The following is a 23,417-nucleotide window of genomic DNA, read 5'->3' on the forward strand; positions in this document are numbered from 1 at the left end:
TGATAATGAACAGACTGCTGAGAAGTGATTTCTACAGAACAGAAAGTGTCAGCTAATTCTTAGGCCCTTTGCACACTATTTCCACCTGTGCTGTTTACTTAGCGCACCAGGATGTATATTTACGCCCTGAACATGACCTTGAGCATCGGAGCGATGCTCGGATCATGCGCGGCTGGTCCCGGCTGCTGATTGCATCCAGGGACCCGCCGGTAATGGCCGACTGCCATTAACACCTCAGATGCCGTGATCAATACAAATCGCAGCATCTGCGGCAGTGCGGTCAGAAATATGGATGATCGGATTGCCCGCAGCGCTGCCAGGACGGTACACGGAGGTCCCCTCACCTGTCTCCGCCGCCTTCCACGGGTCTTCTGCTCTAGTCTGAGATTGAGCAGACCAGAGCAGAAGATGACCGATAATGCTGATCAGTGCTATTCCCTATGCACAGCACTGAACAGTATTAGCAATCAAAGGATTGCTATGAATAGTCACCTATGGGGACTATTTAAGTGTAAAAATAAAAGTAAAAAAAAATCCCCTCCCCCCAATAAAAATGTTTTTTCCCCATTTTACCTCCACAAAGTGTAAAAAAATAAAACAAAAAAATAAATGTAAATATAATGTTATTGATCCCCTACGGTGAACGACGTGAACGTAAAAAAATGATAAAAGTGGAAAATAGCTGCTTTTTTGTCACATTTTATTAAAAAAAAATTATAAAAAAAATGTATACAAGTTTTATATACACAAATGTGGTATCAATAAAAATTACAGATCATGGTGCAAAAAATGAGCCCTCATACCGCTGCTTATACGGAAAAATTAAAAAGTTATAGGTCAAAATAGAAGGATTTTAAACCTACTAATTTGGTTAAAAAGTTTGCGATTTTTTTTTTATAAGCGCAACAATAATAGAAAAGTATGTAATCACGGGTATCATTTTACTTGTATTGACCCACAAAATAAAGAACACATGTCATTTTTACCGTAAATAGTACGGCATGAAAATGAAACCTCCCAAAATTAGCAAAATTGCTGTTTTCTTTTTAATTTCCCCACACAAATAGTAATTTTTTGGTTGTGCCATACATTTTATGATAAAATGAGTGATGTCATTATGCAGGACAACTGGTTGCGCAAAAAAAACAAACCCTCATACAGGTCTGTGGATGAAAATATAAAAGAATTAAGATTTTTAGAAAACGAGGAGGAAAAAACGAAAAGGCAAAAATAAAATTGGCCTGGTCCTTAAAGGGGTGTTCCAGGCAAAACCTTTTTTTATATATATCAACTGGCTCCGGAAAGTTAAACAGATTTGTAAATTACTTCTATTAAAAAAATATTAATCCTTCCAATAGTTATTAGCTTCTGAAGTTTTCTGTCTAAATGCTCAATGATGATGTCACGTCCCGGGAGCTGTGCATGACGGGAGAATATCCCCATAGGAACTGCACAGCTCCCGGGACGTGAGTCATCAGAGAGCAGTTAGACAGAAAACAACAACTCAACTTCAGAAGGTAATAACTATTGGAAGGATTAAGATTTTTTTTATCTTAAGTAATTTACAAATCTGTTTAACTTTCCGGAGCCAGTTGATATATAAAAAAAAAATTTTGGCCTGGAATACCCCTTTTAAGGTCAAAATGGGCTTGGTCCTTAACCCCTTAAGGACCAAGCCCATTTTCACCTTAAGGACCAGAGCGTTTTTTGCAAATCTGACCACTGTCACTTTATGCATTAATAACTCTGAGATGCTTTTACTTTTCATTCTGATTCTGAGATTGTTTTTTTGTGACATATTCTACTTTATGTTAGTGGTAAATTTTTGTCAATACTTTTTTGTCCAAAATTTTATGAAAAAATAGAAAATTTTGCATTTTTCCAACTTTGAAGCTCTCTGCTTGTAAGGAAAATAGACATTCCAAATAAATTATATATTGATTCACACATACAATATGTCTACTTTATGTTTGCATCATAAAGTTGACATGTTTTTACTTTTGGAAGACATCAGAGGGCTTCAAAGTTCAAAAAATTCTAAAAAAGTTCTAAAAAATTTCAAAATCGGAATTTTTAGGGACCAGTTCAGTTTTGAAGTGAATTTGAAGGGCCTTCATATTAGTCTCCATTTTTTTACACTCTTGTAGACCCAGTTTTTGAAATTTACAAGAGGTAATAGGAAAAAAAGCCCCCTAAAATTTGTAACCCAATTTCTCTCGAGTAAGGAAATACTTCAAATGTGTATGTGAAGTGTTCGGCGGGCACAGTAGAGGGATCAGAAGGGAAGGAGCGACAATGGGATTTTGGAGAGTGAATTTTGCTGAAATGGTTTTTGGGGGGCATGTCACATTTAGGAAGCCCCTATTGTGCCAGAACAGCAAATAAAACAAAAAACACATGGCATACTATTTTGGAAACTACACCCCTCAAATTTTACATTTTTACAATGGGTAATATGAGAAAATGCCCCCCCAAAATGTGTAACCCCATTTCTTCTGAGTATGGAAATACCCCATGTGTGGACGTCAAGTGCTCTGCTGGCGCACTACAATGCTCAGAATATGAGCGCCATTGAGCTTTAGGAGAGAGAATTTGTTTGGAATAGAAGTCGAGGGGCATGTGCGTTTACAATTCCCCGTGGTGCAAGAACAGTGGACCCACCCACATGTGACCCCATTTTGGAAACTTCACCCCTCACAGAATTTAATAAGGGGTGCAGTGAGCATTTACACCCCACTGGCGTTTGTCAGATCTTTGGATTACATTTTTCATTTTCACGAACCACTGTTCCAAAAATCTGTCAGACACCTGTGGGGTGTAAATGCTCACTGTACCCCTTATAACATTCCGTGAGGGGTGTAGTTTCCAAAATGAGGTCACATGTGGGGGGGGGGTCCATTGTTCTGGCACCATGGGGGCTTTGTTAACACACGTGGCCTTCAATTCCGGACAAATTTTCTCTCCAAAATACCAATGGTGCTCCTGCTCTTCTGTGCATTGTAGTTCGCCCGCAGAGCACATTACATGCAAATATGGGGTATGTTCTTAGAAGAAATTGGGTTACAAATTTTGGGGGGCTTTTTTCCTATTTTCCCTAGTGAAAATGAAACATTTAGGGTAACACTAGCATTTTTTTTTTCATTTTCCCATCCAACTTTAATGAAAGTTCGTCAAACACCTGTGGGGTGTTAAGGTTTACTATATTCCTTGTTACGTTCCGTGAGGGGTGTAGTAACCAAAATGGGGTCACATGTAGGTATTTTTTTTTTTGTGTGTTTATGTCAGAACCGCTGCAAAATTGAAAGGGTTATGATTTTTAAAAGGTAAGGAGGAAAAAACTAAAGTACAAAATCAGAAGAACGCTTGGGGTTAAAGGAAAACAGTCACCTGTTCACCCACACTATGGGGGAGATTTATCATTGCTTTTAGAGCCTTTTTTTTGTCTATGTTCAGGCGCAGTTCAGGCGCAAGCAGCATATTTTGAGACTTTTTTTGCGCCTTTTTGATATAGACAGTTTTACTCTTTTTGCCTACCTGTAGAACTTTTTCTTTTTGACCATGCAGTGGTCACGTATTTATAGCACGGGTTAACTGGCAGAAGTCCTGCTGTTACCAGCGGGGGACAACTTCTGCTAGCCCACCCAGGACTAGGGATCAACTGATATTGATTTTTTTAGGGCCGATATCGATAATCTGTGACGTTTCAGGCCGATAACTAATACTGATATTCCGGTATAAGTCATCGGCTATCCCCCCCCCCCGCAGAAGCCGCTGCAGATCAATGATTTAAAGCGGGCGCTTTAAATCAATGAACTGCAGCGACTTTTGCCGGGCCAGAGACCGCCGCTGCCACCCGCTTCTCTCCCCCTGCCTGTCCTAGAGTCCTCCCTAGTCCAACCACCACCGCTGCCTCATTGCCTCCCCCATCCCCGGTTTTATAATTACCTGTTCCCGGGGTCTGCGCTACTTCTGGCTCCGGTGGTGTCCTGAGCTGTTACTGTGCGCACTGACGATGACGTTACGCTGAGGACGTCACTTGTCATTGTGCTGTTCAGGGCGCAGGAGCCAGAAGTAGCGCGGATCCCGGGAACAGGAAATTATAAAACCGGGGATGGGGGAGGCAATGGGGCAGCAGCCGCGGCGGTCTCTGGCCGGGTAGGCGGGGCGGGACGCTATCGGCATATCGGCAAGGTAATTGCCGATACCGATAATGTCCAAAATCGTGAATATCGGCTGATAATATCGGCCAAATCGATAATGTCTGATGGTCCTGGTCAGCGATCACTGTGATTGGTCCCTGTGGACCAATCACAGTGTCTCAGCTGACGCGGGGTGAAAGTTCAGATCCCCCGCTCTGCCCTCCGCTAGACGTCGGGCAGAGCGGGTGAAGAGGACCCTGAGAGCTGCGGGGGGATCGTCACTAATCTTCTCTGCTGCTTCTAGGAGTTTCAAAACTACAACTCCCAGCATGGCCAGACAGCCTTTGTACATGCTGGGAGTTGTAGTTTTGCAACAACTGGAAGGCCACAGTTTGGAGTCCACTGTGCAGTGGTCTCCAATCTGTGCTCTTCCAGATTTTGCGAAACTAGAACTCTCAGCATGCCCAGACAGTTCAGGCATGCTGGGAGTTGTAGTTCTGTAACATCTGGCCCTGCAGATGTTACCGAACTACAACTCCCAGCATGCCTAGGTAGTCTGGGCATGCTTGGAGTTGAAGTTTTGCAACATCTGGAGGGCCACAGTTTGGAGACCACTACACAGTGGTCCCCAATCTGTTCTCCTCCAGTTGTTGCAAAACTACAACTCCCAGCATGCCCTTTCAGCTGTCTGGGCATGCTGGGAGTTGTAGTTTTGCAACAACTGGAGGCACACTGTCTGGGAAACATCTGTTTTCTAACTCAGTGTTTCCCAACCCGTGTGCCTCCAGCTGTTGCAAAACTATAACTCCCAGCATGCACTGACAGACCATGCATGCTGGGAGTTTTAGTTTTGCAACAGCTGGAGGCACACAGGTTGGGAAACACTGAGTTATGTAACAAACTCTGTGTTTTGCAACCAGTGTGCCTCCAGCTGTTGCATAACTACAGCCCCCAGCATGCACGGACAGTCAAAGGGCATGCTATTTATAGTAGTGTGCCTCCAGCTGTTGCATAACTACAAGTCCCAGCATGCCCTTCTGTCACTGCATGCTGAGAATTGTAGTTTTGCAACAGCTGGAGGTTTGCCCGGCTATGCGCTGACAAGTACTTGCCAGTGCATGGCCAGTATTTGTCAGCACTTTCGCATACCAACGCTCAACCCATGGCGTACCCCTATGAGTACATGTACCTTAGGTTGAGAACCCAGGCCTCTGGTTGTTGGTCTGACTCTTTTTTTAGAAAAGGTGTACGTTAGGCAACTTTTCACGCTAAAGGAGAGCTGCACCTTATTCATCATTACGCTGCGCATTACTAATGAATAAGGCGCACGCTAGTCAAAGTATAGACAAAAAAAAGGTGGAAATTTTATCTAAAATAGATATTTCTTGATAAATCTCCCCCTATAAACTGATACATCGGATTATAGTGCAGGTGAACAGGAGCCCGATATGGGGTCTCGGACAGCTATACCTACCTGCAGTCCGGATCCCTGATCCTCCAAAGGTCCTCTTCCAGCACTGACTTGCGCTTTGAGCTGGATTTAAATACCGTATTTATCGGGGTATACCACGCACCGGCCTATAACACGCACCCTCATTTTACCAAGGATATTTGGGTAAAAAAAGTTTTTTACCCAAATATCCATGATAAAATGAGGGTGCGTGTGTGCGCGTGTATACCCCGATACACCCCCAGGAAAGGCAGGGGGAGAGGCCGTCGCTGCCCGCTTCTCTCCCCCTGCCTTTCCTGGGGTCTAGAGCGCTGCTGTCGGCCCTTTTCACCCCCTGGTTATCGGTGCCGCTGCCCGTTCTGTCCCCCTGACTATCGGTGCCGGCGCCGATAGCCAGGGGGAGAGAAGCGGCGCCAACAGCCAGGGGGAGAGAAGGGGCAGCGGCACCCATTGCCGGCGCCGCTGCCCCGTTGCCTCCCCCCATCCCTGGTGGCATAATTACCTGAGTCGGGTCCGCGCTGCTCCAGGCCTCCGTCGTGCGTCCCCAGCATCGTTGCTATGCGCGGCGCGGCGCTCTGACGTCATGCGCCGCGCCGTTCAGCACATAGCAATGACGCCGGGGACGCACGACGGAGGCCTGGAGCAGCGCGGACCCGACCCGAGCAGCGGCGCCGATAACCAGGGGGTGAAAAGGGCCGACAGCAGCGCTCTAGACCCCAGGAAAGGCAGGGGGAGAGAAGCTGGCAGCGACGGCCTCTCTCCCCCTGCCTTTCCTGGGGGTGTATCGGCGTATAACACGCACACAGACTTTAGGCTAAAAATTTTAGCCTAAAAAGTGCGTGTTATACGCCGATAAATACGGTATTCATTAGAGCCGGTCATGTGAGTGCTCAAGTGACTGGCGCTTATGAATATTTAAATCTAGCCGGCGGGCCCACCTCAAAGCGTAAGTCAGCGCTGGAAGAGGGGGACCTTTGGAGGATCGGGGCTCCTGACTGCAGGAAGGTATAGCAGTCCGAGACCCCGATGGCGGCGACAGAGAGCAAGGATGCCGGGGAAGCAGAGGCCTTGCCGGAGCATCGGGGACACTGGGGACGTGGCGACAGCGATGGAAGGCGACATTCAGGGCAGTGGTGACGAGCGGTGACGGTCCGGAGCGGCGGGGACAGGTGAGTATAACCTCCAATACCAGTGGTCTTCAACCTGCGGACCTCCAGATGTTGCAAAACTACAACTCCCAGCATGCCCACCGCCAACGTTGTAGTTTTGCAACATCTGGAGGTCCGCAGGTTGTAGACCACTGTCCTATACTATACGCTGCACAGATCCCTCAACATACGATGGTTTCAACAAACGATGGTCCATTTGGAGCGGATTACCATCGTATGTTGAGGGACCACTGTACAGGGTATGCCCACTAAAGGCATGCCCTCCGTCGCTGTCATTGGGCACAAATCTGACCGTTAGGTTTAGTGTAATGTTTTCCATACAGGTACGTATGTATTGCGGTAACCACGAGCACGAGTGAGAAGCCCTGAACACAAATGATAGACGTGCAGGAAAACCGGCAAGAAAAATAATGCTACACTGCGTTTTTTTTTTTTTTTTAAGGAAATTAATACATAGGTTAATGGCCGTTAGAGAACAGGAAGATAAAAAAAAGAATTGTCTCTTGGCTTAGGACAATGGGAAATGGCAGGGAATGGGTTAACAAGTGTAGCAGTGTTTTCCAAACAATGTGCCTCCAGCTGTTGCAAAACTACAACTCCCAGCCAAAGGCTGTCTAGGCATGCTGGGATTTGTAATTTTGCAACAGCTGAAGACACAATGTTTAGAAACAGTTGCCGTCTATTTAAATCTACGCATATTTGAATTTACGTTGTCATGGCGACTACTAATTAACAGTAGTATTGTATTGTGTAGCGTATTGTGTTGTCACTCGTCACGTGACCTCCGGGCCGCAGAACCGGAAGTGGGGACTCAAACCTCGCGATAATACACGACGCAAGCCCCTGCAGTCCTGACGTCGTCGCGCTGAGAGCACATCAGGCCGCCTCGTTCTCGTCACCCTTTATAATCGGCAACCATGAGGGACACTTTGAAGATTTTCGTCGGTAACGTGGACGACCGGACCACGCAGCAGGAGCTGAGCGAGCTCTTCGAGAAGCACGGCACGGTGGTGAGCTGCGCCGTCATGAAGCAGTACGCGTTCGTTCACATGAGGGGGGCGGACCGCGCGAACAAAGCGATCGAGGAGCTCAACGGCCGGGAGCTCCACGGCAAGAAAATGGTGGTCGAGTTGTCTAAGCCTCGGCCCCAAAACACCTGGAAGATCTTCGTAGGCAACGTCGGCACCGACTGCGACGCCTCCGATCTGCGAACCATGTTCGAGGCCTACGGGAAGGTGATCGAGTGCGATGTGGTGAAAGGTAATGGCGGACAGGAAGGAGCTAAGATGGCGGCTGTGAGCGCGTCCGCCCTGTGTGTAGTGTAGGGATGTGTCCTCAGCTTCTACTTCAATAGACGATGGTAAAAAGGACCTTGACAGAGGCGCGGAGGGATCCAGGAGACAATCTCCCGACCAGGTGGAGGATGTGAAGTAAAGACAATTACGCGTTTTGGGGTGTAGCAGCCCCTCCAGATTGAGGTGCACCTGATCAATCACCCTGAAACGCGTTATTGTTTTTACTTGATTTTTTTGGGTCTAATTAATAAACAAGACCTTTTTACCTCACATCCTCCAGCAGGTTGGGAGATTTTCTCCTGGATACCTGCGCACCTCAGTCAGGGTCATTTTTTCCATTGTTTATTGAGCTCCACATCAGGGTTTCCTCTGGTTAACTCCAGGGGCCTTGGGCCTGCACAGTGTCCTTTGTACCTCATACTGAGGCTGTATTTTATATACGGCCACCCGATAGTCTTCGGCCCTCCCTCTGTAGCCAAGGGTAACGCACGAAGCGCCTTTTTCTACGTCTATACAGGTTTATACTAGGGATCGACCGATTATAGATTTGTCCGATATTCACAATTTTGGACATTATCTGTATCGGCAATTACCTTGCCGATAATGCCCCGCCTCCCCGGCCGGAGACCGCCACTGCCACATTGCCTCCCCGGTTTATAATTACCTGTTCCCGGGGTCCGCGCTACTTCTGGCTCCTGTGACATCCTGCGCGCTGTGCAGCGCAATGACGAGTGACGTTCGCAACGCGACGTCACCTTCAGTGCGCACAGTGACAGCTCGGAGGGCTGCCGGAGCCAGAAGTAGCGCGGACCCCGTGGAACACGTAATTATAAAACCGGGGAGGCAATGGGGCGGTGGTGGTTTGACTAGGGAGGACCCCAGGACAGGCAGGGGGGGAGAAGCGGGCAGCAGTCTCTGGCCCCGCAAAAGCGCCTGCATTAAATCGTTGATCTGCAGCAGCTTCTGCGTGGGGAGGGAATTAGCCGATAACTTATACCGGAATATCGGTATAAGTTATCGGCTATCGGCCTGAAAGGTCATAGATTATCGGTATCGGCCCTAAAAAATCAATATCGGTCGATCCCTTGTTTCTATCCTTCTAGTGTCGGCCCTTTGTTCCGTAGGAAGCTAGAACTATACACGGCCCCCATAGTGAGGAGGGGTGGGGCGTCTATCATCTCTCGTCCATTAATGATATTCGTTTAACATCGTAAAGATGGCGTCCTTATCGTTAGCAAATCTCTTTAATACTTTCCACATCGACTTATCATCCGTCTCCAGTCAGATCGTGCGGTGAATCACGACGATGATGTGTAGATTTGTCTTCACCTGATTCCTGCCGTACTACGTGTGCACTACGTGACGGATCCTTATTATTCCACGTGCGTAATATGGGTTAAGTGTAAAGGAGTATTCTAGTTCCTAAATACTTAGTGCAGTGTTTCCCAACCAGGGTGCCTCCAGCTGTTGCAAAACTACTTCTCTCAGCATGCCCGGACAGCCTTCGGCTGTCCGGGCATGCTGGGAGACGTAGTTTTGCAACAGCTGGGAGCACCCTAGTTGGGAAACGCGGACTTAGTGAGTGCCGTGATCGATCGGGGAGAGTCTTCCGCATTCTAGTCATTGCATGGGGTCCTATGGCTGGGTCCCCCACAATCATAAGGTAGACTGTCCTGTAAGTGAATGTAGGGGCAGCACACATGCTTGGCTACAGCTTCATTCATTGTATACGGGTATCGCTGCAACGATTATTCGTCTTTTATCGATAATGGCATTCGCTGTCGTTGAATCCTGTTATTGAATAATTGTTGGAAAGGGAACATGCGGGCGACGGCAGTCACGAGGCTGCTGCGGGCGAGAGCGGGTGTGCAGGTGTTATGCCTGTGGGTCCTTCAAATCCTGCACTGCCGCAGCCTCTAAGTGAAGTCCTTGAATGAGGAGCCCTCACTTTCATTCCCATCCTCCGCTGACCTCACCTATCATGTGCTGGTGCTCTGCTCTCGCCACCGCCGCCTGTGGATGCACTACGTTGTGCCTCCATTTTATGGGGCCTCAGCACTGGAGGACCTCCCCTGTACTATTCCTGCATCGCCTGCTGCCGTTAGGTCAGTTGTCAGCTGTATAATGTACCCTTAGGGCTCATGCTGCTACAGTTACTGCCGCATTGCCTTTCACACTGTCATACACATGGGAATGTGCAGAGCATTGAACCCTAGTGTCTTCTACAGACACTAGGGCAGTGTTTCCCAACCAGGGTGCTTCCAGTTGTTGCTAAACTACAACCTCTGGCTGTCCAAGCATGCTGGGAGTTGTAGTTTTGCAACATCTGGAGGCACCCTGGTTGGGAAACACTGCACTGGGGTGGGCAGAGCGCAAATTCCCTCTTGTGTATAGCAGTTTGCAGTGCACTTCTATACACATGGGGGGGGGGTATGTGCAGAGCATTGCACCCTAGTGTCTGTAGTACAGTCAGTACTACAGACACTACGACGCAATGCTCTCTGCAGTGTGCACAAATTCTGGTGTGTAATAGGAGTGTACAGACTAGTTTAATTAAAATAAGCCCCTCCCAAAATACAATAGCCCAATTTTCCTATTGTATACAAAATGGCAAGAAAAAACACATTTTTTTTTACATATTGGATATTGCTGCGGGGGGAACTGTTGATGAAATTAACAACTAATCGATTCAGGGATGTGGAATTCCTATCGCCCGGGACAAGCAGTTTTGGGTGCCGGGCAGGTGAATTTGTCCGGCCCTTAGCCCGTCTTCGGGCAAGCAGGGCCGGACCTGACAAGCGCGGCGGACCTCTGCAGACTGTAGGGAGCGGCCACCCGACTCCTGCCCACTCCATACTCTGCAGCCCCCGGCTATAAAAACATGTCTTCCAAAGCAGAGCAGGGGAGATGAGAAGCTGTGTATTTGTCTTCTCTCCCCTGCTCTGCAGACGTGCGGGGGGAGATGAGGTGCATGGCTTCTTGCTCCCTGTGCAGACCTGCGTCCTCTGCCTTCACTCCCCCCAGCTGTAGCTTCGGAGAGCTGAGGGGAGGAGGCGCGTCTGCACGGGGAGATGCTTGCGGCGCTCACAGGGGAGTATGGAGCGGGCTCTGGACTCGTGCCCGCTCCATACCCTGCTGCCCCCGGCTGTTCTCAGTAGCCGGGGGCCACCTCTAATAGCCAGCATGCGGCGATCGCCGCGGCTGGCTATTAACCCTTTAGATCGCTGCTGTCAAAGCTGACAGCTGCGTCTAAAGGGAGATGTGAATGCTCCCTGGTGGGCTAGTGGGGTGGATTGCCCCCCCCCCCCCCGCAGCGCGATAGCGGGGGGGAAATCCACTATAGAGGTAGCCGGAGGGCTTACCTCTGCTTCCTCCTGTCCCGGCTCTGTCATTGATAGATCCTGGCTGGACCAGACTTTATCAATGGATCAGAGCTCACAGATTAATAGAGTTCAATAGAATCTATTAATCTGTATGAGGAATCTGATTCCTCATATAAGTGTAATAAAGTGTTTAAAATTTTTTTTTTTTTTATATATGTGCATTGCATACCAGACGGACCTTGTTGTTTTACACTTTCTCTCCGTGTTGGAGACTATATGTTGTTGTTATCTGAAAACTTAAATAAAGTTTAAAAGAAAAAAAGAAAGTTTTAATAAAAGTTTGAAAGACACACATTAACCCAGTGGTCTTCAAACTGTAGCCCTCCAGATGTTACAAAACTACAATTCCCAGCATGCCAGGACAGCTGTTGGCTGTCCGAGCATGCTGGGAGTTGTAGTTTTGCAACATCTGGAGGGCCACAGTTTGAAGACCGCTGCATTAAAGGAGAACTACAGGATTGAAAAAAATGTATCCCCTATCCTAAGGATAGGGGATAAGTTTCAGATTGCGGGGGGTCAGACCGCTGGGGGCCCCCGCGATCTCCCGTATGGGGCCGCGGCTCTCTGGTTAGAGAGGGCATGTTGACCACCGCACGAAGCAGCGGCTGACACGCCCCCTCCATACACTGCTATGGGAGAGCCGGAAATTGCCGAAGGCAGCGCTTCGGCTCTCCCATAGCAGTAAATGGAGGGCGCGTGTCAGCTGCCGCCTCGTGCGGTGGTCGACACACGCTCTCTATGCAGAGAGCCGCAGCCCCGTACGGGAGATCGTGGGGGGCCCCAGCGGTCGGTCCCCCCGCAATCTGAAACTTATCACCTATCCTTAGGATAGGGGATAAAATGTTCAATCCCGTAGTTCTCCTTCAACCCCTTCCATGTTAAAAGTTCAAATCACCCCCCTTTTCCTATATAAAAACACGTAAACACAATAAAAATAAACATTTGGTATCGCTTTGTGCGTAATTGTACAACCTATTAAAATATAACATTATGTATCCCGTACGGTAAATGTAAAAAAAAAAAAAAAAAAACACAGATTTGCAATTTTTATAATATCCCAGAAAAAAAAGTTAAAAAGCGATTAAAAAGTCAGATCAATACCAAAATGGAACCGATACAAAAACAGATTATGGCGCAAAAAATGAGCCCTCATACAGCCTGGTATGTGGAAAAAAATAAAGCTACAAGGGTTAAAAAAGGGCAATTAAAATTTTTTTATATATATATTTTTTATTTATTTATTTTTTGTTCAGAGAATGTTATTGAAAAATTAAAAGGTGTCATTATAGTAGGTAGTTATGGTTATGATAGGGCGAGGAGGAAAAAATCGGAGCGTAAAAGCGAAAATTGGCCCTGACAAGTGGATCATCTTGAGGGACAAGTAGATTTTGCTCCATTTTAGTCCCGTGGACAAGTAGTTTTTTTTTATAAAATTTCCACACCCCAGCAATTATTCAAATAATGATTAGCTGCAGTTCAGCGCTTGGCAATGTTTGGAAAGCTCCTAAACGGTAAACAGAGCAAAGTTCAAGCTTGTGCGCTGCCGCTCTATTCACCCAGGGCACATTTATCCTCTGTTCTTGTGATTTGGTGGGAACCCCTGTGGATCAGCCAGTTCTGTCCGATCCTGTGCAGTCCGACTGCTGAGACCCCTGCAATCACATTCTCTCCCGTCAGGTCTACACCAATATGCTAGTTTAACATATTTTTTTCATAAATTTTTATTTTTTTTTTTAAATCTTGTGCTAGACCCCTTTTAGAGAGATCTCATGGATAAAAACTTACCCCCTATCTGCAGGATAAGGGATAAGTTTTAGATTGCTGGGGGATCCTGCACTAGGGCATCCTGTAATCTGTAAGGAGCCCTGGCTCTCCCCTGGAGCGGCGCATCACACCCCCTCCCCAGCAAGGGCAGCCATCTCCATAAAGATATATATAGATTGGGTGTGGCGGCCATTGTTAACCATTTGACTACTTCAAGAAGTTAAAGGGGTGCTCCGGAGCTATGACATCTTATCCCCTATCCAAAGGATAGGGGGTAAGATGCCTGATCGCGGTGGTCCCTCCGCTGGGGACCCCCGTGATCTTGCACGCAGCACCCAGTTATAATCAGTCCCCGGAGCATGTTCGCTCCAGGTCTGATTACTAGGGGTGTGAATCGCCAAGAATTTGGCGATATGATTCGAATCGCGATACCAGTGTGGCGGTTCGATATATCCCGATATATCGCGATACCGTCTAGGTGACGATATATCCCGATACATCGCCCACCTGGGAGCATTCATAGATCCCAATAGACGCCGCTGTCAGCTTTGACAGCGGCGATCTAGTAATCCAGTGCACACTTTTCTCATTTTATCCCGTCCGGGCTGCAAAATAAAAGAAAACGCACTTTATCTTACCTGCCAACAAGCCCCCGGAGCTCCGGTACAGGTGTTCGGTCCCTGGGCTGTATTCTTCTTCCTGTTAGCCCAGCACATCACACGGAGCTTCAGCCTATCACCAGCCGAGGCGGGACATCGCTGCGGCCGGTGATAGGCTGAAGCTCCGTGTGACGTGCTGGGCTAACAGGAAGTAAGAAGAATACAGCCCGGGGACCGAACACCTGTACCGGAGCTCCGGGGGCTCGTTGGCAGGTAAGATAAAGTGTGTTTTCTTTTATTTTGCAGCCCGGACGGGATAAAATGAGAAAAGTGTGCACCGGACTACTCCTTTAATAGCCAGCCGCGACGATCGCCGCATGCTGGCTATTAGCGGCGGCCCCCGGCTACTGAGATCAGCCGGGGGTCACAGAGTACGGAGCGGGCACGAGTCGGAGCCCGCTCCATACACCCAGAGCGCCACCGTGTCAGATCCGGCCTGCCCGGCTCCACAAATGTGGAACTTTTATCTCCTGATGCCCAGGACATGCTGTTCCGAGCGTCAGGAGATAAAAATTCCACATACCTAAAAGAATCGATTCAAAAATATTTTGAATCGATTCAGTATCGGCAAATGAGAAAATCGCAATTATCGCGAGAATCGTTTTTTTATTTATTTTTATTTTTCCTTACATCCCTACTGATTACTGGCGATCACGGGGGCCAGAGCATTGGGACGTCACGCTCCGCCCCCTCAATGCAAGCCTATGGGAGGGGGCATGACAGATGTCACACCCCCTCCCATAGGCTTGCATTGAGGGGGCGGAGCGTGATGTCACTCGGGGCCGTGACGTCACAATGCTCCGGCCCCCGTGATCGCCAGTAATCAGACACAGAGCGAACACACTCCCGGGACTGATTATTTACTGTGCAGCACTTGCACAGCGAAACCAACAAAATAAAAGTTGTGGATCTTTTTAAAGAGTTTTTTTCCTCATCGCCTTCATGAATTTTTGTCTGTTACTGCTGTTTTTAATACACTTCCATTGTTCCACATGCGGATGCGCTGCGTAAAGGTTTCAAAGGTTTACTTTGATTATAATCTCTGATGCTGATTGAAGTCTCACTGAGTCTTCATTTTAGCTTTTTGATCTTCTATGAAGATTTTTTCTTTTTTTTTTCTTTTATGCCAGTCATACATGGCAGGGACCTAGGGCTCTCAAGTTTCCCATTTGTGCTTAGCCTTTTTGTCCACACTTGTTAGTTTCTTCCTACTGACAAGAAGAATAGTATATTGTACTGAAAATAATCTAACAGACCCATTATTTAATCAATATAACACAAAAAAAAATATCCCATTGGTTTGCGACAAGTCTGTCAAATTAAAACCTTAAAGGGGTAATCCCCTGGAAAATGATTTTTAGAATATATATATATATATATATATATATATATATATATACATATATACACACACTTTTTTTTTTTCTTTTTATTCTTAAATCAACTGGTGCCAGAGAGTTAAAGATTTAATTACTCTTCTATTTAAAAATCTTAATCCTTCCAGTACTTATCAGCTGCTATATGTTCCACAGGAAGTTCTTTGAATTACCTTTCAGTCTTACCACAGTGATCTCTGCTAACACCTCTGTCCAGAGTAGAAGCAAATACCCATAGCAAACCTATCCTGCTCTGGACAGTTCCTCAAATGGACAAAGGTGTCAGCAGAGAGTACTATGGTCAGACAGAAAGGAAATAACTTCCTGTGGAGAATACAGCAGCTGACTTAGATTTTCTAACAGAAGTAATTTACAAATCTGTTTTTACTTTCTGGCTTTATTTAAAAGAGAAACATTTTTTTAAATCTAAATAAATAAATATTCCAGGTGAGTACCCCTTTTAAGTCCGGTTTGTGGGATCCTCTGAGACAAATGTGAACAGAGCTAAAGTCTAATTTCCAGTGAAGTAAACCTTGCCTTCAGTCTCTAGCCATGGTGGTTTTCTCAGCCTATGCTACATTTGCTGCAATAGAAAGTAGGATAATAAATACTGACTACTTGATTAATTTGAAGCTTAGAGATTTGTTCACATTAAAGCGATTTCTCCGCGCCCCCCCCCCCCCCCAAACTGTACTTACAGCCTATTACCTATTCAGTGAAATGACCAATCTGATTGCGCACCCCCCACACCAGTCATGAAAACAGGGATCCCATGGAGCTGTGACTGGGCACGTGTGTCGCGACACAATTTACGGGTCCAATACCTGTGGATCCGAGAAGTGTTTTTGGGGAAAAAGCGTTTGTAATAAAACGGTGGCTTTGCATTTATTTGGTTTTCTTAACATCTCTCTTAATATGAGGCCTTTGCCATACAATTGCAAATTTATACGTTATAGGTGTTTTAACAAATTCTGAAAGATGTATAACATATTTTTTTTCCTCTCCTTGTATGCTACTTCATCAGACTATGCGTTCGTTCACATGGAAAGAGAAAGCGACGCTAGGGAAGCTATCGACAAATTGAATGGCAGAGAAATAAGAGGCAAACGGATTAATGTGGAGATGTCCAATAAAGCTCATAGGCCTATGGGCAGTAATGGTAGCTCTCATAGCAGTCGCTCCCGTCGATCCCATGAATACCGAGATGCACCCCAGGGTCGCTCTGAAACATATAATCGCAGGAGAGCAACCGAAGCGGCTTATGCATCCTATGCACTGAAATCGCAATATGATCGCTATGGGGGAGATTCTGCGCGGTATGATTCTTATGAGAGCAGAGTGCGTCCACCTTCCCCAATGTACTATTCGCGAGACAGGAGTCCCCTGCGGAGGTCACCCACAAGATCATACTATGAGGGGGCAATGACCTCAGCTGCACTTGCATCAAAATATCGTTCTCCAACATCAGACTATAACTCATTGTCATCCGCCTATGGGGGTCAGACAACTCCGTCATTGTCATCTGCCTTTGGTAGCCAGACGTCCGCGTTAACTTCTGCTTATGCGAACCGAACCCCTGCTACTGGAAATCAGACAGGCTATGAGAGCCAGGCCACGGCATATGGTGTAGAATCCTCTTATTCCCAGGCAACTGCAGCTTATCGCCCACAAGGACAGGCTCTAACTTCAGGATATTCTACACAGATTCCCTCAATGGCGTCGTCCTACACTGCACAGACACCTGCCAACCCTTATGGATCAATGTCTACCGCTACTCCCTATGCGGCGGCGTCAGGCATGGCTAGCGCATATCGTCAGCCACAGAATACCGCCTATGATGCCTCCCAAATCTCAGGCATAGGAACACAGGCTGCTTATTCATCCCTCTCGGCTACGAATGATGCGCTCATGTATGAACGCACCTGTCTCTCACCGCCACGAAGCTCCGCTACCGATAGCTTCAAGAAAACAACTGATGCTTATAAAAGGTAAGTAGCTTAAAAATATATGTGCCCCATAAGTTAGCTATGCTATTAGAGATGAGTGAACTTACAGTAAATTCGATTCGTCACGAACTTCTCGGCTCGGCAGTTGATCCTGCATAAATTAGTTCATCTTTCAGGTGCTCCGGTGGGCTGGAAAAGGTGGATACAGTCCTAAGAGACTCTCCTATCAACCTTTTCCAGCCCACCGGAGCACCTGAAAGATGAACTAATTTATGCAGGATAAGTAATCAACTGCCGAGCCGAGAAGTTTGTGACAAATCAAATTTACTGTAAGTTCGCTCATCCCTATATGCTATGTTAAGTAACAGTTCACATCGTCTTTAACACAAATGTGCCCCTTTTTCTCATAGTAGGGAATCTGCAATTAGTTTTAGTTGCTGGGCCTAGACAAATATTTGCCAGGTTGAAAAGCCAGCTACAAAAGTCAGGAGGCAGCAAAAAACTGCTGTAGGCTGGGGTTCACATTAAAACTGGCTTTACACTTTATGTTCCTTTCCAGTAGTCAGGATTGTACTCCTGTTGGTAGAGTTGGAGTAATGCAACAAATATCTCCATCCATAGAATGGATAGGTGTCAGATTGTGGGGAGTCTAACTGGGAGCCTGCACAATCTTGATAACAGACGTGCATATGCGCTGTGGCTCCATTAATTGACTTAGAAGCCGCCAAAGATGATGGAGAGCTGTACTTGGTCATCTCTGGCTGCCCCATAGACAATGAATGAAGTGGCAGCGCACATGCTTTACACTCCTCTCTCTTCCAAGGTGCGACTCTATTATCAGTCAAGGGCAAATCTTTAGTCTGTGAAGTCCTCTGTGTTTGCATACATAAACCTTATCAGATCAGTAGAAGGTTACACCATATTAAGTTATTTCCAGAGGTAAAGGGAATCTGCCATCAGTCACCCGCACTAATTGGTTTGGACACGGGCGGTGCTTCAGGAGCACTCTGACGCTTCATGGCTGCGGTTTCTTCAAGCCTGCTCTAAGCCGGGCTGAGTGAGGAAGCTGCAGCTATGACGTCGGCGTACTCCTGGAGGACTACCCGTGCACTAAGCCTGCCACCCAAATAAGCGGGATAAGGGGCCACAGATCGGCCTATTGTAAGTATCCTTTTCATCAGTGACACTCGGGCTACAAGCCTGTACCAACAAGTTAGTGTGGATGACCCTTATGACAGATTACCTTTTAAGGTATTGAATAATAGCTTCATTCCAGTGAAAAACATTGCACATAGACTTTGAGCACTCCTTTGCCAGGCAAAAGTTAAGAATGAGGAGCATTGAACCCCCCCCCCCCTTTGCTGCTGAGGATGGCTAAGCCTGGCCCTGCATGTCACTCAGCAGCAGCATCAAGGTGGTAGAAGGAAGCACCTGCCTGCTGAATGTAGACAGTATACATAAAACCCGGGTTTTTTTTTTCACTTTTTGATTTTCTTTTCTCTGAAGTGTCAGGTAATGTTCCCCGGTACTGCCTGTATCTAAAGAGAATTTTATCATAGACTTCTGTGTGTAAAGGGAGATGGCTGAACTTTGCAAAATACAGATATGATTAGAAACCGATAAGCACCAACTTTAAATTTGTATTTATTTATTTTTTTATTTTTTTTTATTTTTTTCCTGCGCTCAAGTGCAGCCACAAATGGCATTCTGGTAAAGCAGGACTTTTTTATTTTTAATTTTTTTAAAAATTTTTTTGACATTTAGCAGAAATGTAAGTACCTGACCACCCAGTGCCAGCATTTAAAAATTTTTTTTTTTTAATGAAGATTTAGTTTCCAGGCAAAATGGGTAACAACCATGATCACTAGTTCGCCGTAAAACAACTCATAGCAGGGATTAAGGGTTTGCAGATGCCTTATAATCTATTGTCTTCTGCGTTGATCTAACCCCGATGTCACTTAGTCAGGACCAGAGAGGGTTCTCCAAGATAGAAGTGCCATTTCTCTCGAGTGTTTTTCAGGAGGGAACTGACATATATTATACTTAGTTAGATATATTTAATCTGATATAGAGTTCTTAATTTCCACTTTTAATGTGTAGAAGTTTTTGTAGTTTCGTCTTGTGTAGCTTACATTGCCTTTGTCATATTCTTTCTCTAGCATTAAAAATTCCTTTTGTTTCGACCGCAGGCTCGCCCCTGACCGCCGTTACTCTGAACTATCCGATTATCGCCGTTTAACACAGAAGCCGCAGGATCCCTTCCGTCGATCGCCGCCCAAGTCGCACATGGATTTTCGTCGCACAGCCGAGACACAACCTGAGTACTCTCAGTATGCTGCTCAATATGATTATCTGAGAGCGGCACAAGTACCTGGCTATCAGCGCCGTATGTAACAGCATCCCTTTGGTTCCTTAGATATATAGGGTGGGTGTCTTTGTAATAACTGTTAAACCATGTCCCTCAAGTATTCAGTCACTGTTCCTTTTGGTAACAACTCACATTTTAGGAGATAAGATTGCTTGTTAGGGCAACTAATACTTGACCAAAATTATTATTATTACTTTTTTTTTTTTTTTTTTAATCCATGTCTTCTGCAAGATGTCCTCTGTTCCAGACATTAAAGAAATGGCTTTAAGGCTTTCTAGAGAAGTTTTCAATTCCAGCTCTGCCTTTAAATAGAATCCTTTATAGGTCTCCTAAAACAGAGAAAACTTGGCTTGTAGTGTTCCCTGTTCCCGTGTAGGATTGGATGTACATGGGATAACATACACCTTTTGGTCAACTGTTTAACTGGGCATTCTGAGTAAAAATATTTGGTCTATCCTAAGGAATAGATTGGGGAGGGAGCAGACTCTGCACCCGGCTGTACTCCTGCACACTCTTTGCAGTTAAGCAGATTATTGCAGCTTTGTCCCTTTCAAACAGCTGAGTGCCAAGAGTTGGGAATCCCCACCAATATTGCTGCCCTATTGTAAGGATAGTCGATCAGTATTGTTAAACACCTTTTTAGGAAGTTGACAGTCAAACCGGGGGGGTTAGATGGCTTGGGCAGCCCTGTGACCCTTAACTTCAATGACCTTTGTATCCATAGTTTAATTTTTATCAAAACTCCATATAGGACAAGCTGATGCTACCTTTATATAGCATGAAATGTTTGAAAACATGAGACCAAACAGGCCATCTGCAGCAGGAGCCACATGTGTATGATTTATTCTAACCACAAACTTCTATATTTTCAGATGTAGATATTACATTTTGCGATTCATATATAATCGTAGTGCTAGCTGAATCTTCCATGTAACACTTGCTAGTCGCTTATTCCGTATTAGTTTTAAAGCGCGCCTGTTGTATTTTTCAAACATGCAATTAAACGTTTTATGTTTTTGATTTCAAGTTTTGTTGAGTCATTTGTCATATTAGCATTGTAACTATGTAACATTTAGGATGCCTGAGGAAGCTGCCCATGTGCAGTGAAACACTTTGCTTGCCGAAAAAGTTTGTCTACCTTTCCTGATGTGTTGGTCCTGATCAAAACAAATTCAGGAATGTTTTGGTGCTGAAGTTTATTTGTGCTCTGTATATAACATTTAGGGGGAATTCACATGCAACAGTGTTGGGGTTTGTGCTAGTCCCATTCTGATAGAATGGGCAGTTGCAAACATTTCTACAGTATTATCTGCCATGGGTGAATTCAACCTTAGAGTACAGCCACACATTGCTGTAAATCGGCAGCATTTCTGCTGAAGAAAGTTCCTTGCTATAAAGGAGTAAACCATATTAATTTTGGATCCCAATTTGACGTGTACAGTACACTGAGAAGCTTGGCAGAGCCCCCAGCCCAGCAAATGAGTGGAAGCTGTAACTGCAATTGAATGCAAAGCCAGAAACAGATAAGAAATAAAGGGAGGACTTGACTGTGAACACAGCCTTACCTCCAAACCACTACAGGAGCAGGGATGGAACAAATCTATACTGAGTCACAAATATTCTGACTGAATTAGATTTTTCTAGGCATAGCATTTCTGCAACAACATATGCAGCTAAAATACACATTGATCCAGGCATGTGGATTTTAGGGCTGCATCCAACAATTATTTCTAAAATTAATTAGTTGGCCGATTAGTTTGATCAGCTTTAAAAAAAAAAAAAAAAAAAAATGGGCTTGGGGGACCAGGGAAGCGTTAACAGGAGAAAGGTAAGAGCGAAGGGACTGCAACTAAAGGGTTAATTGGAGAAAAGAGGACATCATCTAAAGGGTTAACCGATGAGTCTAGTTGCAGGGGTAAAGGAGCAGTTTAGAGCTCATGATTGCCATCCTCCTGTCCCAAGAAGAGCTGTCACTGCACAGGGTGAAGTGTGAAGCTTCTGGCTGGATAGGGGGGGGGGGGGGGGGGGGGGGGGGGGGGGGGGTCCTGCAGTAATAGAAGGTGCTACAGGTAGGCAGATGTTGCAGACCTGCAGCATCTTCAAAAAGGCCCTGGAGGTTAATGGGAGACATAGGGGCACACTCGGGAAGACTGAGGGGCTAAAAAGCAAGCATTAAAATTGTCGTACAAAGTCATACCCTCAACAGGTGAATCTTTAATGGAAATATATATTTTAATCGGTGAATTGTTGCAGCCCTGGTGGATTTGTTGTGTATTGTTCTCTACAGATTTGTTGTGGATTATACAAATTTAAAGGAGTACTCTGATGCAGAATCTAGCTTATGAGAAGCTAGTCTTGTATATCTTAATAAAAATAACCTAACACAGCACCAACATGGATTTATGCAGGATCAATCCTGTCAGATTTATCTAATCAGCTTCTATGAGGAGGTAAGTTATAGATTTGATCAGGGTGAAGCTGTGGATGTTGTATATCTGGACTTTTCTAAGGCTTTTGTTTCTGTGCCACACAAAGGATTAGTACATTAAATAAGGATGCTGGGACTAGGGAGGATAAATGTAGCTGGGTTAGCAACTGGTTTAGTGATAGGACTCGCACATCGCAGTGTCTGCTTGTAGTGGCGTATTGCTGCTCTGTGCAGGCACATGTAAAGGCAGCATATAGAGGTCCTTCAACGGCGGATCCGCAGCTAAATATGCGCGGAAAAGCCGCTCGTCTGAACGTACCCTAATGGAACTTTTGGGTTAGACTTCTATCAAAACGGACCTGGGGCTTCTGTGGGTATGAGCCACTTAACACTTGTCACAAGTGCCAGGCCGTGTCTTCCAAGGCTAATAAAGTTATGGAATGTATGAAGAGAGGTATAGAGACTCGTGATAGAAACATCAATTTTGCCTTAGTATAGTGGGGAGTCCTGTTTAAAATGGGAGCCTGCACAGTAAACTGGATTTACTTTTTCTTTTTAGTTGTGTGTTTTTTTTTTCTTAAGGGTCTGTGCTCTATCTTCTGCATATTTCATTAAAGGAGTAGTCCAGTGGTGATTCAGTGGTGAGCAACTTATCCCCTATCCTAAGGATAGGGGATAAGTTGCAGATCGCGGGGGGTCCGACCGCTGGGGCCCCCTGCGATCTCCTGTACGGAGCCCCGACAGCCCGCGGGAAGGGGGCGTGTCGACCTCCGCACGAGGCGGCGGCCGACACGCCCCCTCAATACAACTCTATGGCAGAGCCGAAGCGCTGCCTTCGGCAATCTCCGGCTCTGCCATAGAGATGTATTGAGGGGGAGTGTCGGCCGCCGCCTCGTGCGGGGGTCGACACCCGCTATCTCAGCGGAGAGCCGGGGCCCCGTACAGAGAGATCGCAGGGGGCCCCAGCGGTCGGACCCCCCCGCGATCTCAAACTTATCCCCTATCCCAAGGATAGGGGATAAGTTTTTCACCACTGGACTACCCCTTTAAAGGGGTACTCCGCCCCAGACATCTTATCTGCTATCCAAAGGTTAGGAGATAAGATGTCAGAGCGCTGGGGACCCCCACGATCTCTGCAGTGCCACCCCAAGGTCATCACTACAGAGCAAACCTGCTCTGTGCATGATGACGGGGTAATGCAGCTGATGGCGCATTGTGAGGTTGACATGCCCCTCCCATAGAATTGTATTGAGTGGGCGGGGCATGATGTCATGGGGGTGAGGTGCCACGATGCTCAGTCCCCTGCATTGCCCTGTCATTATGCACAGAGCCAGTTTTCTCTGTAGTGATGACGGTGGAGTGGCACTGCAGAGATTGTGGGTGTTCCGAGCAGCAGGACCCTCACAATCAGACATCTTATCCCCTATCCTAGGGGATAAG

General features: G+C 46.2%; 1 protein-coding gene across 2 annotated transcripts; it reads left to right on the forward strand.

The window, feature by feature from the left end:
• Positions 1-7,560: 7,560 nt before the first annotated feature.
• LOC130277080 (RNA-binding protein 14-like) lies at positions 7,561-20,575 on the forward strand. Of its 2 annotated transcripts, XM_056527371.1 has the most exons (3): positions 7,571-8,018; positions 16,260-17,223; positions 19,371-20,575. In XM_056527371.1, exons 1-3 carry the CDS (start codon positions 7,676-7,678, stop codon positions 19,573-19,575), a joined length of 1,512 nt encoding a protein of 503 aa, XP_056383346.1. In that variant the 5' UTR covers positions 7,571-7,675; the 3' UTR covers positions 19,576-20,575. The 2 variants fall into 2 exon arrangements, with proteins under 2 accessions (XP_056383347.1, XP_056383346.1); XM_056527372.1 differs by lacking the exon at positions 16,260-17,223 and having other exon boundaries at positions 7,561-8,018; positions 19,371-19,570.
• Positions 20,576-23,417: the final 2,842 nt, after the last annotated feature.

This window comes from Hyla sarda, chromosome 6 (assembly GCF_029499605.1).
Source record: "Hyla sarda isolate aHylSar1 chromosome 6, aHylSar1.hap1, whole genome shotgun sequence".
Taxonomy (NCBI): Eukaryota; Metazoa; Chordata; class Amphibia; order Anura; family Hylidae; genus Hyla; species Hyla sarda.